Source organism: Danio rerio, chromosome 25, assembly GCF_052040795.2.
Source record: "Danio rerio strain M-AB ecotype USA chromosome 25, GRCz13ab, whole genome shotgun sequence".
NCBI lineage: Eukaryota > Metazoa > Chordata > Actinopteri > Cypriniformes > Danionidae > Danio > Danio rerio.
This window is the reverse complement of record NC_141045.1, coordinates 19,015,001-19,036,101: the sequence shown is the minus strand read 5'-3', so window position 1 is coordinate 19,036,101 and position 21,101 is coordinate 19,015,001. Positions and strand designations below refer to the sequence as shown.

The window sequence follows — 21,101 nt, the reverse complement described above, 5'->3', positions numbered from 1 at the left end:
CTCCCCTTCGGGCTCTCTCTGTCTCCGCGGGTCTTCACCAAACTCGCGGAGGGTGCCCTAGCGCCCCTTCGGCTCGCGGGCATTCGCATACTCAATTATCTCGACGACTGGCTGATTTTAGCCCACTCGCGGGAGCAATTGATTATGCACAGGGACAAGGTGCTTCGGCATCTCCGCCTACTGGGGCTTCAGGTCAACCGAGAAAAGAGCAAACTCGCCCCCGTGCAGAGGATTTCTTTTCTCGGGATGGAGCTGGACTCGATCACCATGGTAGCGCACCTCTCCGAGGAACGCGCTCGCCTGTTGCTGAACTGTCTGAGGGAGCTCGACAGCAAACTAGTGGTCCCACTGAAGTTCTTTCAGAGGCTCCTGGGGCATATGGCATCCGCAGCCGCCGTCACGCCGCTCGGGTTGCTCCATATGAGACCACTTCAGCACTGGCTTCACGATCGGGTCCCCAGACGCGCATGGCACACGGGCACACACCGGGTCTCGGTTACTGCGCTGTGTCGCCGCGCCCTCAGCCCTTGGAACGACCCCTCGTTCCTACAGGCCGGTGTGCCTCTAGGACAGGCGTCCAGCCATGTTGTTGTTTCAACAGACGCTTCCAACACGGGTTGGGGGGCCATGTGTCGCGGGCATGCGGCTGCGGGCCTCTGGAAGGGTGCCCAGCTGCATTGGCATATCAATCGCCTAGAGCTGTTGGCAGTGTTCCTCGCTCTCCACCGCTTTTTACCGGTGCTGGAGCGGCAACACGTGCTGGTCAGGACGGACAGTATGGCGGCGGCGGCGTATATCAACCGCATGGGGGGTATGCGCTCTCGCCGCATGTCTCAGCTCGCCCGCCGTCTGCTCCTCTGGAGTCACCCGCGGCTGAAATCGCTGCGCGCCATTCACGTCCCAGGCACGCTCAATCGTGCAGCCGATGCGCTCTCACGACAGCTGTTACGCCCTGGAGAATGGAGACTCCACCCCGAGTCTGTTCAGCTGATATGGGCGCGATTCGGGGAGGCCCAGATCGATCTGTTTGCTTCCCCCGAGAACGCTCACTGCCAGTTGTTTTTTTCCCTGACCGAGGGCTCTCTCTGCACGGATGCACTGGCCCACAGCTGGCCTCGGGGCATGCGCAAGTATGCGTTTCCCCCAGTGAGCCTGCTCGCGCAGTTTCTGTGCAAGGTCAGGGAGGACGAGGAACAGGTTCTGCTAGTTGCGCCCCTTTGGCCCAACCGGACCTGGATATCAGAGCTCTCACTCCTCGCGACGGCCCTCCCCTGGCGGATCCCTTTGAGAGAGGACCTACTCTCTCAGGGACAGGGCACCATCTGGCACCCTCGCCCCGATCTTTGGAACCTCCACGTGTGGTCCCTAGACGCGAGGAAGACTTAGGTAACCTACCGACTGCGGTGGTTAATACCATCACTCAGGCTAGAGCCCCCTCCACGAGGCGCGCCTACGCCCTGAAGTGGAGTCTATTCACTGAATGGTGCGTCTCTCACAGAGAAGACCCCCGAAATTGCCAGATTAGTGTTGTGCTCTCTTTCCTTCAAGAGAAGTTGGACAGCAGGCTGTCGCCCTCCACTCTCAAGGTTTACGTGGCCGCCATCTCCGCTTATCATAGCGCGGTAGCTGGCGGCACCGTGGGAAAGCATAACCTGGTCATCCAGTTCCTTAGGGGTGCTAGGCGAATTAATCGATCTCGCCCCCCTCTCATGCCCTCTTGGGATCTCGCCCTCGTTCTCACGAGTCTGCGATCCGATCCCTTTGAGCCACTCGAATCAGTATCTCTAAGATTTCTGTCCCTGAAGACAGCTCTGCTGGTTGCGTTGGCCTCCATCAAGAGGGTCGGGGACCTGGAGGCATTTTCGGTCAGTGACTCGTGCCTGGAATTCGGGCCGGATTACTCTCACGTTATCCTGAGACCCCGCCCCGGTTATGTGCCCAAGGTTCCTACCACCCCCTTTAGAGATCAGGTAGTGAACCTGCAAGCGCTGCCCCCGGAGGAGGCAGACCCAGCCCTTTCTTTACTTTGTCCAGTTCGCGCTCTGCGCATTTATGTGGACCGTGCTCAGAATTTTAGATCATCTGAGCAGCTCTTTGTCTGTTATGGCGGTCGGCAGCAGGGAAGTGCCGTATCGAAACAAAGATTATCCCACTGGATTGTGGATGCCATTTCACTCGCTTATTCGAGTCGAGGTCAGCCGTGTCCCCCGGGAGTACGTGCACACTCCACTCGGAGCGTTGCATCCTCTTGGGCGCGTGCACGCGGCGCCTCTCTAACAGACATCTGTAGAGCTGCGGGCTGGGCGACACCCAACACATTTGCAAGGTTTTACAATCTGCGAGTGGAGCCGGTTTCCTCAAGGGTATTAGGTAACCCTTTGGTGATTGAGGAGACAACTCGGTAGGGTGTTGAAACACGCTTGCTGCGCCATTCTCCCTAACACGGAGGTACGTGCGCCTTTTTTATCTGTCAGTAAAGTTCCCCGTTAGGTGAGCCCTGCAGATTCCTCCGTGGCCCCCAGCACTGACTCAGCGGAGGAGTCACTTGCTGGCCCACTACGTTGTAGGTCTGCCCGCTGGTCAGCCCGCGTTTTGGGTATAGGTGCCTGCTATGCGTGATCCCCACTAGGCGATCCCATATGCTTATTCCGCCACGGTTAAGTCCCCCCCCTGGGCGGACCCGTGTCTTCCCTCTCCGCTAACCACTCTTTGCTATGCGTACTCCCCCTTTTTAGGGCTAGTCCATAGGTAAATTCTGCCATCTATCCCCCCCTTGGGTAACGGATGGCCTCCGCAGCGTCCTCCCTATCGGGATTGCACGCTTCCCAACGTACTGTCGTATTTCCTAGAATTATCTAGATGCTCACGACTTCCCAAAAAATATATCTAAATCCGTAAAACTTCTGTTGAAGTAGGATAAATTAGGGCCAGGGACACGTTGGAGGACCGCGCCCCCCATGATGTGGGTGCGTCACGCTTGCTTGACTATCTCCTCATCGGGGGTGTTGGTAAGGTGCAGTCATTATGGCGCTTTCCATATTCTCCCATTCATGGCACTGAAGTTCCCCAACCGAAGGGGAACGTTCGAGGTTACAGAAGTAACCCTTCGTTCCCCGAGGAGGGGAACGGAAGTGCCATATTCCGTCGCCATAATGACTGTCCCTTAGCTGTTTGAAAGTCTCTTCAGCTTAAAAGGATGGCGTCTGCTGGCTTCAGGTGTGCTTATATGCTGAGATAATTGCAGATGTCGCACACCTGCGCAAGCTTACGCTGCCAATTAATTTCATTCATTGGCCCGTTCAATACTCTCCAGATAAGCGGCTTCTGATCCGAATCCTCCCATTCATGGCACTTCCGTTCCCCTCCTCGGGGAACGAAGGGTTACTTCTGTAACCTCAAACGTTATATCTTTTGTTAATTTATCACGTTTATTGTAAAATTTGATGTGTATTTTTTAACAAACATATGTAGACTGCTGAATCCTCCCAAATTCCCCAGCTTAACTGTCATCTGCTCATACAGAGGTTGATTTTAATTCCTGGCTGTGTTTTCTTTGACAGTAGCTTTAAATTACAATGCAATACATCTCAATCACTCTCTTTTGTCAAGTTTAGTTATAATTTAGCCTTTATCCACAGTAGATCTGGTAAGCAAAATAGGTTAACATTACTCTGATCTCTTTATTATTAACAATACAAACCATATATGGTCAATCATGGACCTTCTGATTCTATGTGTATTTTACGGAGCAATAAATGAGCTTCTAAAACCATTTCTGGTGATTTTTTTACTTACCGAAGCCCATAAACCTACTATGCAGAGAACAATTCAACTTATTAAACCAATGCAGTATATGGAACCTTTAAACTTTAACTTAACGGTTAGCAAACATCCTCTAAAATGTTCACAGATGTGCTCACAGGCATGTTAAATCTTAAAATGTTGTAAATGTATCATTTCAAGGTTTTTAAATATTCATCCAAGTGCTCATACAGCAATGCTAAATTTAAAAGGTTGCAGCTTTAGCTAACAAACATGTTCTTAAAACATTTAGCCATGTACTCACACAGTTACTGAAGGTTTAAAGCAAGTTTTACTGTTTTATAAGCCTATTTTTCCACACTTTATTCCCCTATTTGATCTCTAGGCCAAAAATACAATATTAAAAGCCTTTAAGATCACACACTGTGCAGATACAATACAGAGAGAGCAGGAGACGTGATGCAGTTGGACACGAACACTTACAGTATATATAAATGAGTTACACGCACTCTTGAGGGCTGAAAAAGGCATGAAAGCCAGAAGGTGCAGTGGACTGGACACTAACCTGAGGCGTCAGGCCATGGCAGATGTACAGAATGGGAATGTTGTCGGAGTCAGGACCTTGATCCACACAAAGATCCGGCCTCAGGCTGTTCCTCAGCTACATGTAAGCAAACACACAAACACACACACACACACACACACACACACACACACACACACAAAGACATGCTAAATAAACTGCAAGGACCATAGAGGACGAGATGGATTGATGCAAAAAAAAAAAAAAAAAAAAAACATCTTTCTTCCTCTGTCTGCTAATGGCCAGAGTGTGAAATTGCCCTAGAGCTCAGCTTTCCTTTGTCTTCACACTAAAGATGTTAATTATGCTATTCTACAAAAGAATGCCAATTAGGAAAACTGCTCTGTTGGTCTTGCATTGTGCTGAATGAAGAAGCGGCAGGCCTCGGGTATCAAAAAATAATACTTAGTGAAAACCATTTCCATCACTTTAGATTATGAGACATTAAGTCATCTATCAGATAAAAATGTCTCTAAGTGGTAATACGCTGTCAAGCTAAATTATTAATTTTGACTGAGTTGTTATATAATTATGCCAGAGTTTAATTCAATATGACAAGGCTTTCTGCGTTTAGACAAATATCTGCTTTAGATATTTGTGAAAGAATTTTCAAATGGTAAATGATTAAATTATAAAATGATAATTTATTGTAGTGCTGCTCAATAATTCATTTGAGCATCAATATCGCAATGTGTGTGTCCACATCAGTCACATCGCAAGATATGCAATGTTGGGTTGGGATTATACACTTTAAAGAGTGATTTATTACATAAAGCGAGTAAACTGATTGTCTTAAAACCAACAAGTTGACTCTACAAAAATAATGTAAGTAAACCCACTGTATTTTTGTAATTATGCAAATTGTACTTTTTTTAAGAATAAAGATGTAAACTAATCACTTTTTCCAGTACATGTTTATTATATTTGTTCTTTCCCAGCTGACATACAGTAAAATAAATCTGCTCATCCAGACTCCAGTGTGTCTTCTAAATTCAACTCAGGCTATAATTGTAGATTTTATAGACTTAATGAAGCACCAAGTATGTGATATTGTAATAATTACAGTAATTATTTGAAAACAGACGTGCTAAAATAGCCTGACGCTGTAAAAAGGGATTAGTTGACTTAAAAAAGTAAGTACAATTAGCATAATTATAAAAGTTAAGTCAGCTTAACAGTTCCAAGTTACAATGGGTTTACTTACACTATTTTTGTTAAGTCAACTTGTTGCTTTTAAGGCAATTGGTTTACTCGCAGTGTAGTTGACCAGAATCCACGGGTCAAAACACATGAGATTTGTGGAGTCACAGCAAAATCTAACCATTAAAGACAGAAGTTGTAACAGTCTTGTGTTTTTAAGGCCTATATATGTGAACATTGTAAGAGTTTAAAGGATATTAAGAGAACATACACAAATTTAAAAATAGATACTTTTTATTATTATCACTTTTTATACCGATCAGGTTTTTTTCCCCTCGAGTCTGAGTCATTTGATTTTAAATATCTACCGATAGCAAAATCGGATCCGATACTTTTTAGTACATAAAAAAATAAAGAAGAGCAAAGAAACAGATCCTGGATATTACCTTATTTTAACATTCAACAACTCTGTTAACAAAAAGAGCACTTCGGTGAGGTAGCTTGAACAATCAAGTAAAAAATAACTTAAATGATTCACTTTTGGACTTTTGTGCAACAGTAAATATAAAAAATATGTAAAAACAAATAGCACCTCAGCTTAAAATTTCTAGCAGGCAATCATAAGTTCACATGTCTCACTGTTTTCTATAGCAATGTTGTCATCATCAACTTGCCTGCATTTAATCATTTACCGTCTCTGCAACAAAGTGATGTAATGCTGCACGCATGCTGTTTCTGTGTGAAGTCAAGGAAAAGGTCTAACTCTGTGCCACTGCATAACTATAAAAAATAATATATACTGCATAACTATAAAAAATAATATATACATGTATATTCGAGTCCTGATCGGGAGGTAACGTCCAATTCTGATCAAATCTGAACCCGTGTGATCGGGCCCGATTTCAGATCACATGATTGGATCTAGACATCCCTAATTTCTGTACCCGAATACTGTTAAACTTTTCCCGCTGTAATATATTTATATTACACTGCATAACAAAATCATCCCAATTAATCTAATGTATTGACTTTCCAAATAGAGCCATTTAAGTCATGTGGTGAAATTGTATTTATATCGTAATATATATTGCAGAGAGAAAAAAATCCAATAATCCAAAAATAATTCCAATAACATGCAGCACAAATTTATTGTCATTTTAACATCACACACGTAGGTTTTTTATGATTCAAGTTTAATTTAATATGTCACTTATTTCTACAGCACTTACAATGCAAAATGTTGAAGCAAAACAAATGAACATTTTACTCAAAACATCTACCAATTAATGACAAATTCAGAGAAGATTTAACAGTTCAAATGAGTTTATATCTGACTTTGAGATTGCATATAAACTCAACATTATGAGAAATACATGTGCAAACATTGGAAAAATTTAGAATTGCAAGATGTAACCAACAAAATCCAAACTAAGAATTGGTATATTTAAACTTTGCTTTGAATAATTTAAAAGACCACATATCTTCTCACATGGTATGTTAAATGTTAAAATGGTGTAGCTGTAGCTTAGCAGTTAGCACACTTGTTAAAGGTTCAGGACACCCTGGAAAACTTTTTTTTTAATATTAACAGATGTGTGCGTGTTGAGCATTAGTTAAGACAATGTTAGCACCTGTCAGCTTTAATTGTGGGGAAAACTGGATAATTTTGAGCTTTTGTCAGCTGATTTCAGCTTCCGGGTTTAAAATGATTTTTGGGGCGGGATCAAAATCGGCGACGTAGCGCAGATCTGCAAGTGCAATGATGACGCGTCGGTTTCTCATTATTATTCATAGCAGAGTTTTCTTATCCTATGAGAAGAGCCGGCTGCTTAATTATTCATGAGACCTGCCAGAGTCAAGCCCGAGCTGTGAGACATGTCACAGACCCACGGCACGGGCACACAGTATTTAGCCGTTCATGAAGGCTCATATGCGTTTGTTTCCATCATCCACGGGGTTTGTTGCATGTTTTTCCCTGTGATCCTGTTAGGGCCGATCATACAGCAAAGCTGTGTGTGTGCTGCTAGCATTTTTGTCGGGACAGCAGCACGAGAATTAGAGAATGGCGGACGCTGCTTTTTTATCAGGAGTTCGTTCACATTCAGACACATCACTGTGCTGCTGTGTTTGCCTAAATCCTCCAGATTACCAGCAGGGCTAACAGTTAAAATAGACAGGTCAGGAGACCTGCTGCACTGAGTCTGCTGGATATGGGGATTGAGGGAGAAGTCCTCATTTATGGGGTTTACATGAACACACTTATCTTTATAATTATATAAATTGTGGTTATGTGTATATGAAATTACGAATAACAAATGTAGCAGGGCATTAAATCACTGTTCATTTCTTTGCATTTTAACTTTGTAAACTATAAACTCATGCGTCTCCTCACGGTTTGTCTCATTTTGTGAGCTAGCTTCGTTCGCTCACGTTCTCCCCTGCTGGCCACGCCCACTCCTGCCCGATGCTCGCGGAGCTCCACGCCCATTAATCATGCATCTCTTGAAAAAATTCTGAAGTAGACTTTAACCGAAAGTGGGGGGTGTCATGGCCCTTTAAATATAAACCCATGCGTACCTTGGCTCTAAGGGTAAAACATCAAAAAATAGTGTTAAGAATCTTGGTGTGATTCTGGAGTCTTAATTTCAATACTCATGTCAAAGCAGTAAATCAGCATTCTATCATCTCAAAAACATTGCAAGAATCAGATGCTTTGTTTCCGGTGAGGACTTGTTCATGCTTTAATCAGCAGCAGGGTGGATTACTGTAATGGACTCCTCACCGATCTTCTCAAAAAGACAGTCAGACAGTTGCAGTTCATCCAGAATGCTGCTGCCATGATTCTGACCAGAACCAGGAAATCAGAGCACATCACACCTCTTTTACACTCAGGTCAAGTCATCAGGTGTTTACACACTGGCTCCCAGTTACATTCAGAATAGATTTTGTATTGCTACTTGTCTATAAGTCACTAAATGGCCTAGACCTCAATACATTACAGATATGCTTACTGAATACAAACCTAACAGGTCACTCAGGTCATAGGATCAAGTAAATTAGAAATTCCAAGAGTTAATTGACAGCTACTGCTGTCACCTACTGATGGAATCAGTTTCCAGAAATGATCAGATGTGCTCCAACATTAGGCAAGTTCAAATCAAGACTGAAAGTACATCTGTTTAGCTGTGCCTTTACTGAATGAGCACTGTGCTATGTCTAAAAGATTGCATTGTAGAGTGAAGGAACTATGAAGTAACCTCGTAGACTAATCGGCTGCTAGCATAAAACGGGCTCCCTCGATAAAATCCCTATAGGATTTTCCCATAGGCTTTTAAAAGATTGCAAATAATAAGCTCTGTGTTCAAATACTGTTCATTACACTTACACGTTTAGTCCAGCATGATAATCCTCACATGAAAATGCAACTTTGAGCACTTTTGGATCTTTGATGCAAACGCAAGAACTGAAAAGCTAACATTAGGCTATAAACAGACTACAGTGCCCCCGGGGGACTCGTCTGTGACATCAGCACCACCCTGCTAACGAAACTTTTCATGCTTATTTTTGGAAATAATGTCCATGACAAAGAGTTATGCTCTGTTTATTTTTGTATAATCCACGCTATATTTTAAAAACAAATAAATAGGCAAAAACACATAGACCTACGTGCCTTTTGGACCGTTTTTACGTGGCAAATACATCTGTTTTGCTTTATGGTTGTTATAAAAACTATATGTACTGTATAAATGTGCCTACATAGTATTATCATAAGACCTATTTAAATAAGTGTATCGCTCACGTGCGCACAGCCCGCTTACCTTAGTAACAAACGACTGAAATGAGGCGTGAGGGACATGTCTATATGCCTGCAAGTTCCATCATGGACACAGAGATACATTCAATATTCACTCTTTGTCACAAAGTACAGAGAAAAGCAGCCCATACAGTCACAAATGCTATACATTTTATGGAGGAGTCTAAATATTACAGTTATGACAGAGTTAAATGTGTTCAGACAAAGAAAAAAACGGCGAAAAATCATTTGATCATATTTAAATAACAGTTAACATGCATGTATTTTTACACATTTATTCACACGTTTGCATTACTGAGAGCAGGACAGAGACAGGCTGCACTGTTAAGCAGTATCTTCAAATCGCTTAATTAAAATAAATGATCAACAATTTAGTCGACAGCCTTTACAAGTGAAAGCATTATCTACACACAATATGAACTCTCAATTAGAAAAATACTACAAACTATAAAATACTATTCATGAAAATACTCAAATCACAAATGCCCAACACAAGCTAGCTGCGCTCCAGACCAGATCAGCTCGATGACGTATAATGTCTCCGACATCATCTGTAGTCCCATTTAGCAACTTGATAGCAACCGTCTTTTTAAAGAAGCGTAACCGATTTAAAAAATCAAGAGTGTGATGTAACTGATGTGTTTTATGTCGTAGGACAAAACGTGAAAGTATCTTAAGTATGTTGTAGCCACAAACCTTATTTAAGCGATTTTTCTGAAATCCCATTTAAAAAACCCATTGACTTTAGGACGAGGGAACTGGAACTGCTAAAATGCTAACTCGCTTCCAGGTTTTTGCATACAAATTGATGTCATAGTTCCTCCACTCTATTATGCCTGTCTTTTGTTTTTCTTTCCTTTAAAACACATTTTAATCTGCTTTTAGCTGTTTTATTCATTTTTATTTTTTTGTCTTGTTTTATTTAATTTAATTGTCTCTTTTATTCTTGTTTATGTAAAGCATTTTGAATTATCACTGTGTATGAAATGTGCTATATACATAAACTTGCCTTGCCATGAGCTAAATATTCTACTTTGTAGTATTAGCTTAATGCCTAGCACACGTTTTTCTCCCTTCAGCTATACGCTCAAACAAACCTGTTCAATACTGAAAATTTGCAGGCTAGCATATGTTTTTAGGCATTCAATCATTTGCCCATACTACCATATTATATATTAAAAAGTCTCTTTTATTTCTATAGTATTTTAAATAATGCAAACTGCCAAAGCAGCTTTATACTGTAAATCAAAAGAACATTTTCCTCAAAACAGTGAAGTGCTCTCTTTTTTTAAAGCTATATGCTAATTTGCTTATACACCAAAGAGAAAATGTTAAATGATTTTATTGTTGATTGGAAAAATGTCTTTTGTTTTTATTGTACGACACAATTTATTCATAGTAACAGGTACCTTTGATAAACATTTTAAAAGGTTAAACAAATTGCTATCTTTGCGAACTGTTATAAAATGAGAAGTGGATACTCACTACACCATAAGCGATGGTGTCCATATAGGTTCTCATCTCAGAATAAATATTGTTGAGAAACCAGCTGAAGGGTTTACAGCGGAGTCTTTCTCTGAGAGCTTTTCGGTCTCTGATATCACCGATATCAATCCCCGCGTCCTGAGCACACAAACAACAGCAGTAGTGAATGTTCAGGACATCATTCAGAAGGCTGCTGGAGCATGATGGGAAAAAACCTTTTATATATGTCTCAATGTACAGTACATCCATCCCAGTCCTTTAAACTATTTAATGTGAACCTTTAAGACATCATGGGAAAATGTGCTACAGCTCAAAAGCAATCATAATATCTCTACCCATTACTTAACCTAAAGGGATAGTTCACCCAAAAATGTAAATGCTTTCATCATTTACTCACCTTTTACCTGTTCCAAACCTGTTTGAGATTTTTAGTTCAGTTGAAAACAAAGATGTTATTTTAAAGAAAGATGGACACCTCTAACCATTGGCTTATATATTATTAGTTTTTTTCTACAAAGTATGTTTAAGGACACCTATTTTACCCATTTTACAAGATGTAAGATAAGCATTTGGTGTCTCCAGAATGTGTCTTTAAAGTCTAAGCTCAAAATACTCATCAGATTATTTAGTCTATAATGTACAATCTGCCCATTTTGGTGTCTGACTATAGTGTGGCTCTTTTTGTAGCCAGTGGCTTTAAATCCAAATGAACTGCTTCTCCCTGCCCACCACTCTGACGTGCATGTCTGGTTCTAGTCTGTTACGTCAGATAAACAGCAGTCAGTGATTAAGACACACATGGATGAAACTGAAATAATGTCACTAGTCAAAAATACCAAGTAAGTTTATTTGATGTATTTGTGGTGAATTTATTCAAGCATTTCTGAAACGACGAGTCACAAACAAATTCCGTTTGCAGTACACACACACACATGTGCATTTACTGACACCATGTGGCCATGGTAATTATAGCAGTTAAGAATTACATAGTGATTTTACTCTATTACAAACATGCTAAAATATAAAACGGGGGTTTGGAACCACTTAAGGGGCAGTAAGAAATCTTATGTTTATATTACATATACAAAAATAATAAAATATTACATTGGATTAATCAGAGAATCTAAAATTAAGCAGCACAACTGTCTAGAACAGGGGTGTCCAAACTCGGTGCTTGAGGGCTGATGTCCTTCATAGCTTCATCTTCCTTCTACACACCTCCCTGGAAGTTTCTAGTATCCCTAGAAAGAGCTTGTTCAGGTGTGTTTAATTGGGGTTGGAACCAAAATATGCAGAAGACTGTGCAGGGTCGTGTTTGGACACCCCTAGTTTAGAACAATATGATAATAACACAAAATTATTAAATCATTTTTAAATATTCATATAAGTTTTGACTGTTCTATAAATCAAGGACTGAAAAGATCTGAAAAGACGTGGAATATGAAAACCACGCGATTCTGAATGCATTATGAATGTTATGTACAAAAAAGATTAGTGATTTACAATTGGTGCAGATTCTTATATTTCTTGTTTAAATTACATTCGTTTTTTTAATGAGCTAATTTACTATAAAAATGTATATTTTATTTATTCTAATAAATTAGGTAGAATACCCTGAATCCTTTATATATACACTGTAAAAATTACTGCTAATAAACAGTTTCCGTACTTTGTGTTTTCTGTTTATTTACAGTTGTGATTTGCGTTATGGGAGTTTTATCTCTGCTCTGTCGACTTTTGATGTTGAAAGTTCAACTCTGCAGTTTCACAACTTTTATTGACATTTTAGTAGTTTGAGACAAGATATTGTTGCAGAAAAAATATATAGAGAACCAAGTTTGTGAAATTTAAAATGTTTCATAAAAGTAGATCAGAAAAGCAGGGATTAAAGTCAAAAACCTGACTTCAATGAGCCTAAACGTCCACGCCTAAATTGGTTCCATAACAGCAAGTTGAAGATCATTTGATCTAACTAATCTGAGTTCAGTTTAAATAATCTAGATAACTGCTTGAGAAAAAGTTTAAATGCATTGCAGACTAACTGAACATACAAAAAGTGCTTAGAGTCAGCACATTAAGATGAAAATAATGGCTACAAAGAGCCTTGCACGCACAAGTGGCGGGGTTTTTAATTTGCTCCTGAAACCACTGCAAATTGCTGCTTTCATTTTGACACTTGTGTTTCCTGCGCCCTGTGGGAAAATATCTTTATATTAAAGTGAGGCTACTGCTCAGCCCGGATTCATCCCCCGATTATTCCACTCAGGGTTTGCAGCTTTAAAGTCATTCTTTAAAAAATGTAGCCTACTTTTATATCAGTCAATGCTTTCTCAATAGTATTTTCTTTATTAAATTTTTGTAATTCATATACAATATATATAATTAAATACACCCCTTATAGATCTCTCTTTTAAATTGTTTTTTTTTCTACAGAATGCTTTACAATAATATATTTATGCATATACATTAGATTATTCAGCACCAAAGCAAACTTTGGAACTAATCTAACAAAAATAACCTGAAGGTCAGTCCAAAAATAAGTACACCCAAATTAAGATGTTGGGGGAAAAGGTTAAGTTAAATGTTAATAAACAGAAAATAACATAAAAATATATACATTTCATACATAACATGTTTGAATTTAAATGTATATATCGTTTTATTCTTAAAAATGTTTGGTGTGTACTTAACCTCTTAATAATGATTAAAACTTTATACTTACTTATATATATATATATATATATATATATATATATATATATATATATATATATATATATATATATATATATATATATATATATATATATGTATAAGTAAGTATAAAGTTTTAATCATTATTAAGAGGTTAAGTAAATGAAAATGGCATCAAATTACGACAAGTGAATGTTATCATTAATTTGATTAAGCATGAACTTAAAAATTAGCCTGGGAATTAACCTGCCTCGGACCAGAATAAGTTGCCAGAGTAACTGAGTTTGAACTAATGTAAATCTGATTTATGAAACCGGATCAACCATTAATAAACCTGACTTACCAAATAAGCCAGGCTTTTTCTCCAAAAAAAGCGGAACAGCCCCCAGGTTTTTGTAGCATATTATACAACAACATCCAAGACAATAAACCACTTCAAACTGTTAAAAATGTTTATAAAATCCCTTTTTTTACACTTTTCAAGATTAAAAGTTGTTGGAAGAATGATTAATGTCCCATAATGCAATTTAAAAGCCTAAATAAGTGTGAAAAAAACACATGAAGCACAAAATATTAAAATTTACAGATATTTTTAGTGTAGCTACATTTAAACCAATCAGAATTAAGAGTTTTAAGTCTTCATACCTGTTGAGGAATGTTCCAGGCCATGTAAACGTGGCTCTTGAACTCATCCATCCACACCTCAGCCACCCTTAGAGCGTTCCTGCGCACATGGGTTGCCAGATCCTCTGTGTAGGGCTTGTGTGCGCGTTCAATATGAGCTATTCTGGAGCAGGGTATGACCTCCACACTTCCTCCACACAACCAAACCTGAACACACACACATGAACATTCTGTGTTATGAATTTTGACAAGGACGAAGAAGAATTACCTCTCTAAAATGCCCTTTAACATCCATTACGAAGCCTACAAAAACAAATGTGCCAAGTTCTTATGAATCATTAGGGAGGATGTAAGTCCATTTAGCAGAATAAACCAAAAAAACACCACATAAATCAAACTCCACAAGGAACAAAGGTGCTTTATTAGAAAACAAAAAGGCTGAGGGAAAAAAATGCTAAACAAAACACTATAAATGAAGGGCTTTCGTTTCCTACAGTCATCAACTGAAGGTTACTAATTTCCTCTTTGTTCAAAGTGAACTCCCAAAAACTGCTTTTCATATACAAAACAATACATAGGCTTTTTACTGAAGCTCAAACAGATAATTTAATTAGTTGTAATTAGACATTTTTGACATGGAGCAATTTAACAGCGTCATCACTGCTTGGTCTGACAGTAAAAATCTTTAAAAATCTTAGTCTTAAAAAAAAGAAACCAACCAAAAAGGCAAGTCTCTTGTAAATTATTCAATTATTTAAACAGTCTGGTCAGAATGGCATTTTCTGGAAGATTCACTGATTCAGACAAACTGGTCAGATCGAGTCACTAAGTTAACAAATCATTGATTCAAACAATACAGTCACAATCTATCTCTGATAAATGACTCACTGATTTGAATGTTGAAGCAAGTTTCTAAAAAGAAAATGATTTATCTTATCTGGTCGTAATGAGTCTATAGTAATTGATTTACTGATTCAAATAATCTTTTCAGAACAAGTCACCAGTTAACAAATCAGTGATTCAAACGCAGTAAATCTCTGGTTAATGACTCACTGATTCAAATGTTGGAGCAAGTTTCTATAAAAAAATTAACTGATTCTAATTATCTGATCAGAATGAGTCTATAGTAAATAATTTGCTGATTCAAACAATCTTGTCATATCGAGTCAGTTTAAAAATCACTGATTCAAACACAGGGAATTCAAATGTTCTGATTAGAACGAGTCTATAGTAAATAATTCACTGATTCAAACAATCTTGTCAAAATAAGCCTGCAGTAAATGATCCACTGATTCAAACGATCTGGCCAGAACTAGTCACCAGTTAACAAATCACTGATTCAAACAGTCCAGTCATGGTGTCTCTCCAGTTAATGACTCACAGATTTAAACGTTGAAGCAAATTTCTAGAAAAAAAAACTGATTCAATTTATCTGGTCAGAACTAGTCTATAGTAATTGATTCACTGATACAAACAATCCAGTCAGAATGAGTCTGCATTTAACAAATCACTGATTCAAACAATCCGGTCACAGCAAGTCTCCAATTAATGATTCACTGATTTAAATGACAAAGCAAGTTCCTAGTAAAAACTGACTAATTCAAATGATCTGGTCAGAATAAGCCACTAGTAAATGATTCACTGATTCAGATGAGCTTCCAGGAGACTTGGGACTTGGGTCATTTTGTACCCACTCATATATGGAGTATACTTCAAAATATTTATTGTAATATTATCTATGATAATATAAAACTGTATTCAATCTTTTCTTGAGATCTAAAAATTTTGTGACTGAATTCTGCTCATGAACAAACATATATATGCACATATATTGACAAGCAAGGAACACAGACTTTTTAAATTTTATTTACACTTATTCTGTTTGACAATTTAGAATAATGTCTATGCAGCTGCATTTCATAAAAAGCATTTTTCCTGTGTATTTTTACATTTTTGACACTAAGAAATGTAATAACAGTCACCGCCTGGTTTGGAGAGAAAGATTAGAGAGAAATCACAAAAAGTTGCTGTTTTCATGGAGCACTTTCATGTAATATGCATTTGTTCAACAGTTTACCCTCAATTAGTGCTGGAAATGGAGAGTGGCGCTTTACTTCTGTGTGTGGGTTTGATTTCGCTGCTTTCTTCCACTCAGTGCACTCCTGCAGAGCTTTTAAACCCAGATCTCTGCATCTATCCAGTAAAGCTTCACACAGGATTACAGGCCTCATGCCAGCAATCATTCAGACTTTCTCACCCAAATACTTTCCTTTAGGCCTGTGTTTGGTAAAATATAAAGTGTAGCATCTGGCTTAGACATATGTCCAGCTCCTTTCACTGAAGCGGGTGAGATTATTTGTGTGTTGAATTTATAGGCATAATTGTTCAGCCTCACCCTAAGGCCATGTGAGATGTATATGCTTTGTTGCTGTGTTTGTTTTCTTCAGCTAAAGAGGAATTTTGCATTTGGTGAAAAACAGTCCAGGATTTTTGTACATCACAAAGTGCTCAATGTAGACCATTTTGATGGTTCAAAAATTTACATTTAGATGGCTTAAATTAAATAATTATATATTTTAAATACACATTTTTAGTTTAGTTCAACTAAATCACATTGTATGAAAAAAATGTCACCAATTATTGAATCAGATGATCAGATCATAGCGAGTAACAATGAATCCCTGATTTGAATGATAAGGTCAGAGTGAGTCTCAGTTAACAACTCACTGATTCAAATAATCAAGTCAGAGCAAAGCTGTATCTGAAAGTGCACTGATACCCCCAACTAGCCATTTGTAGTGGTGTCCAAAACGATAGTGGACTGTATGATGTGCACTCAATCAATTCAACATCCAACATAGCTATATTGAGTCTACAATCCATGTACATTCAACAGGAAATCCCCATAATCCACTGTAAAATTCCACACGCCAAATACATTTTTTTGTTTGACCACAAGATGGCCCCCAAATCAAAATCCTATTGGTGTATAGTTTAAAATCAAGTATTATTTAATTAATGTTTGTTTACATGACAGAAATCAATAGTCTTTGGCTTCGTCCGAAACCGACTACTACTCAATAGGTTCTGCATTTAAATTTAAATGTATTACTCGGCCATTAGGAAAGTACGTTTTAAACAGTATGAATGTGAAAAGTATGATTTCAATTCGGACGTACTTCATCCGCCATTTTGTCATGGGATGCACACTTAAGAATCTCGCCGGAAGTAGTAAGTCATCCGGGTACTTCTCACATACCGATTTTCAAATTCTATGAATTCGGACATACTACTCGGCTCGCATACTGATTTTACCGTACAATATGGAAGTACAGTATATGGTTTCAGATGCAGCCCTTGTTTCATTACTAACAAACGTTATGTGATTATCACAGGGTCTGATCAAAAGATGAAAATCTGGCGGATTTATCAAAAAATGCTAACAAAATGACATCCCTTTTGAGTGCTACAATTCCCTCACTCATTTCATTCACTTCGTCGAGTCGACTATATTAGTTGAATATTGCTGGGAATTGTGAATAAGGGTCTAGGGGGTAATATTGAATACAGCACAAGTCTGCAGTTAAAGACTCACTGATTCCAATGAAAAGGTTTAGAGCCAGTCATTAGTTAAAAACTCACTGATTCGTTTGATCAGGTCAAAACGAATGGTTAGTTAAAGACTCACTTACTCATATAATCTGCTCACAGACTATGTAAACTTCTCTCATTCACTTGATGAAATTGAATGCACTTTAAAAAGGAAGCGGGATTTCCCCAAGAGGACAGTTCACAGCGAATCATCAGTTATCGAATCACTGATTGAAATGATGAATCTGATGAAATGATGTTCAGATTGAGTCATTAGTTAAAATCTGAAAACTCAATGATTTAAATGATCAGCTCATAATGAGTGAATCACTAGTTAACGACTCAGTGATTCAAGTGATCAGGTAGAAGCGAGTCATCAAATAAACTAAAACCAGTTCAGAGTCATTCTTCTTTAACAACTTATTTGTTTTTTATATTTTTTTATATTTTTACATTGTTCGCATACTAGGCTAAATGGTTATTTGAATTTTCATTAATTATCATTAATTATCAGTGGTCCTTCTCCACTCTTCCACTGACGAATGTAAGTCATGTAACTTGAATTGAAATAATCAGGCAATGTTCATTTTGGATGACTAATTCTAATTGTGCATTGAACAGTAAGCTGGCTCCTCACGAGCCCCCAGTGTTGTGTTTTGTATCTGATTGTTTGTCTGGGATTTCACTTTTGCTCTGATCTGCTTGTTTGGCAGGCATTTAATGCTAAAACTCATTGGGCGGGATTCAACAGGAAGTGGACAGATGTGTGTTGTTCATATTTGCCAGGAGAATGATTCATATGCATAATCATTGACAACAATCCCAATGATCCACGACTGAGCCGTCTGTTCTCCTAGAGCATTAAAAAATCATTCCTCACATTTGCATACAATACCTGCTGCAGACAGAGATATTCAGACCAGCATAATCTGCCGCACAGGGGCGAATTTTGCAAGCATGAAATGAGAATCAAACCAGCTTTATATTGTCTGGGAGACATTTAGGACTTGGTCCCTTTCCAGAAAATACCTTAGAGAATGATCTTCTAAGACATGTTTTCTGTTTTACTCGTTTATTTTTTAGGTATATTTTCACTCCTCATCCCCCAGAAACAGTATAAAATTACAAAAGTACAAATGGAGACTAAATTTACTTAAACAAATTGTGTAAACTTAACTATAAGTAATAGCTAAGCTAATGTATTTAAAAGATTTTTGGCTTAACTCATAAAATTAAAAACATTTAAAATAATAAAAATACAATAATAAAAAATAAACATTTTATATCACTACTATTATTAATTTTACTATTTTTAAAATATTTCCGAGATTATGTAAAATTATTGTGTCACTATTATGTTTTAAATGGACTTTTTCTAAATTTGTTTACTACAAAAAAACAGACAATATACACATTTATATCATGCCTTCTATGCCAGAAATTGCTATTTTATTCTAATGTTAATAATATTTCACTACTCCTAAAATAAGAAAGAAAAGAAAAAACACTGGCTCAACAACATCAATATTTCATGAAACCAACAGTATACAAAAGTTTCTATTTAACAACATGACATATTTGTTTGTTGTTGTTTGTACTATACTATCAACATTGTGTACGATGAAATCACACTATATTGTATATATAATCTTTCGATAAAATCTTATATTATCATAATTCATATTTTATTTTTACAACAACAACAACAACCAGGATTTCTGTTAATCGAAACCTTCCTGGCAAAATGAAACCAAACGAAACTGAAACTAAACTAAACCAAAACCAAAAACAACACAAAACAACATAGAATTAAATAAAACAAACTAAAACAAAACAACAATAAAAAGTAAAATAAAATTAGATAAAAAACAACATAAAATAAACTAAAACTAAATAAAACAAGAAAACAACATAAAAAAAAAACTAAACAAAAACTACAGTAAATAAAACTGAAACTACACAAAACAAAACAAACTAACCCAAAACAATACAACATAAAACTAAATAAAACAAGAAAACAACATAAATTAAAATAAAACAAAAAACTAAAAAAAACTGAAACAAAACAAAACAAAATAAAACTAACCCAAAAGAACGTAAATTAAAATAAAACAAAACAACAGAAAATAAAATGAAACTAAATTAAACAAAAAAACATAAAATAAAAGGAAACTAAATTAAATTAAACAAAAAAAAAACATAAAATAAAACAAAAATAACATAACATAAAATAAAACAAAAACTAAATGAAACTCAAACTAAACAAAACTAAACCAAAACAACTTAAAATAAAACAAAACAAAACAACAAAAATATATTAAACAATATACAATAAAATAAACAAAATAACAAATAAAATGTTGTAAATTATAAGTAAATCTTTTAGCATTCTTATTATTCTAAAAAAAAAAGTTGTATATTTCTGTATTGCATATTTATATCTTTGCATCCCTAAAATGTTGTGCTGCTTATAATGAACACCTAGAAGAGTTTTTATTGTAATTCAACATTTGCCTGATTTGCCAAAATGAATTAGTAATAAGCAGGAGAGCAAAGGAACATTACTGACAAAGCCATTACACTCAACCTGAAAAAAGCTGCTATGCTGAGGCAACAGACTGTAAATAAAGCCAAGCTGACATCTGACATGATCAAAGACAGTTTTCATTCTCCATCGCTGATAAACAGAGGCCTTTAGCGATGACTAAGAATAGCAGAGCACAGATGCGTTGACCTTTTATTGAGCATCTCCCCTTTTCCAAAGTGAAAAATAGCTCCCGTCAACCCAATGCAGAGAAACTGGACATTTTCTTTTGCTCCAGTGTTTCAGTTGTGACTTTGACTGACACTGTGCAGATTTTTTTTAAAAGTGCCAAAATATCAGCAAAACATAGCTGCAATATGAAATAAAATTGCATTACAAAAAAAAAACTTTGCTTTAAGATTTTCAATATTGTTAGGGACAGCTCATAGACATTGAAATGAATTGAACTTGAAACATTGAATTATTTTTTTATATTCCAAGATGAGTTTCTTTATTCAGCAACAAAAGAAAGGTTTTGTAAGTAATGGAAATGGAGCTCAATGTGCACCCTATTTTCAAAATCCACATTTAGTAATATTTAAAGTAATACATACAACTCCAGTGGACAAATAAAGGTCTTTTCTAGCAAAATATTCATTTATTCATTTTCCTTCAGCTAAGTCTCTATTTCAGAGGTCGCCACAGCGGAATTAAGACTTAAAAAATAAAATATATCATTTGGATAATCTGGAAGTGTCAAGTTCATCGTGAATTTTTCCTTTAATCACTATTATAATTATGAATAAATCAATATAAAATACTTATAATTGTTATTAGTAGTATTATTCTTTATTTTAAAAGTGATATTGTAAATTGAATTGGTC

At 37.2% G+C, this 21,101-nt stretch overlaps 1 protein-coding gene across 2 annotated transcripts in view; it reads right to left on the bottom strand.

Annotated features, from left to right (window-relative positions):
* Positions 1-21,101, bottom strand: part of galnt18a (UDP-N-acetyl-alpha-D-galactosamine:polypeptide N-acetylgalactosaminyltransferase 18a) — a 146,414-nt gene that overhangs the window by 31,094 nt on the left and 94,219 nt on the right. For both annotated transcript variants that reach the window (XM_087310267.1, NM_001130648.2), the window contains 3 exon segments: positions 14,124-14,309; positions 10,785-10,922; positions 4,328-4,423 (listed from right to left, as the gene is read on the bottom strand). In XM_087310267.1, coding sequence (XP_087166393.1) covers positions 4,328-4,423; positions 10,785-10,922; positions 14,124-14,309 — 420 coding nt within the window.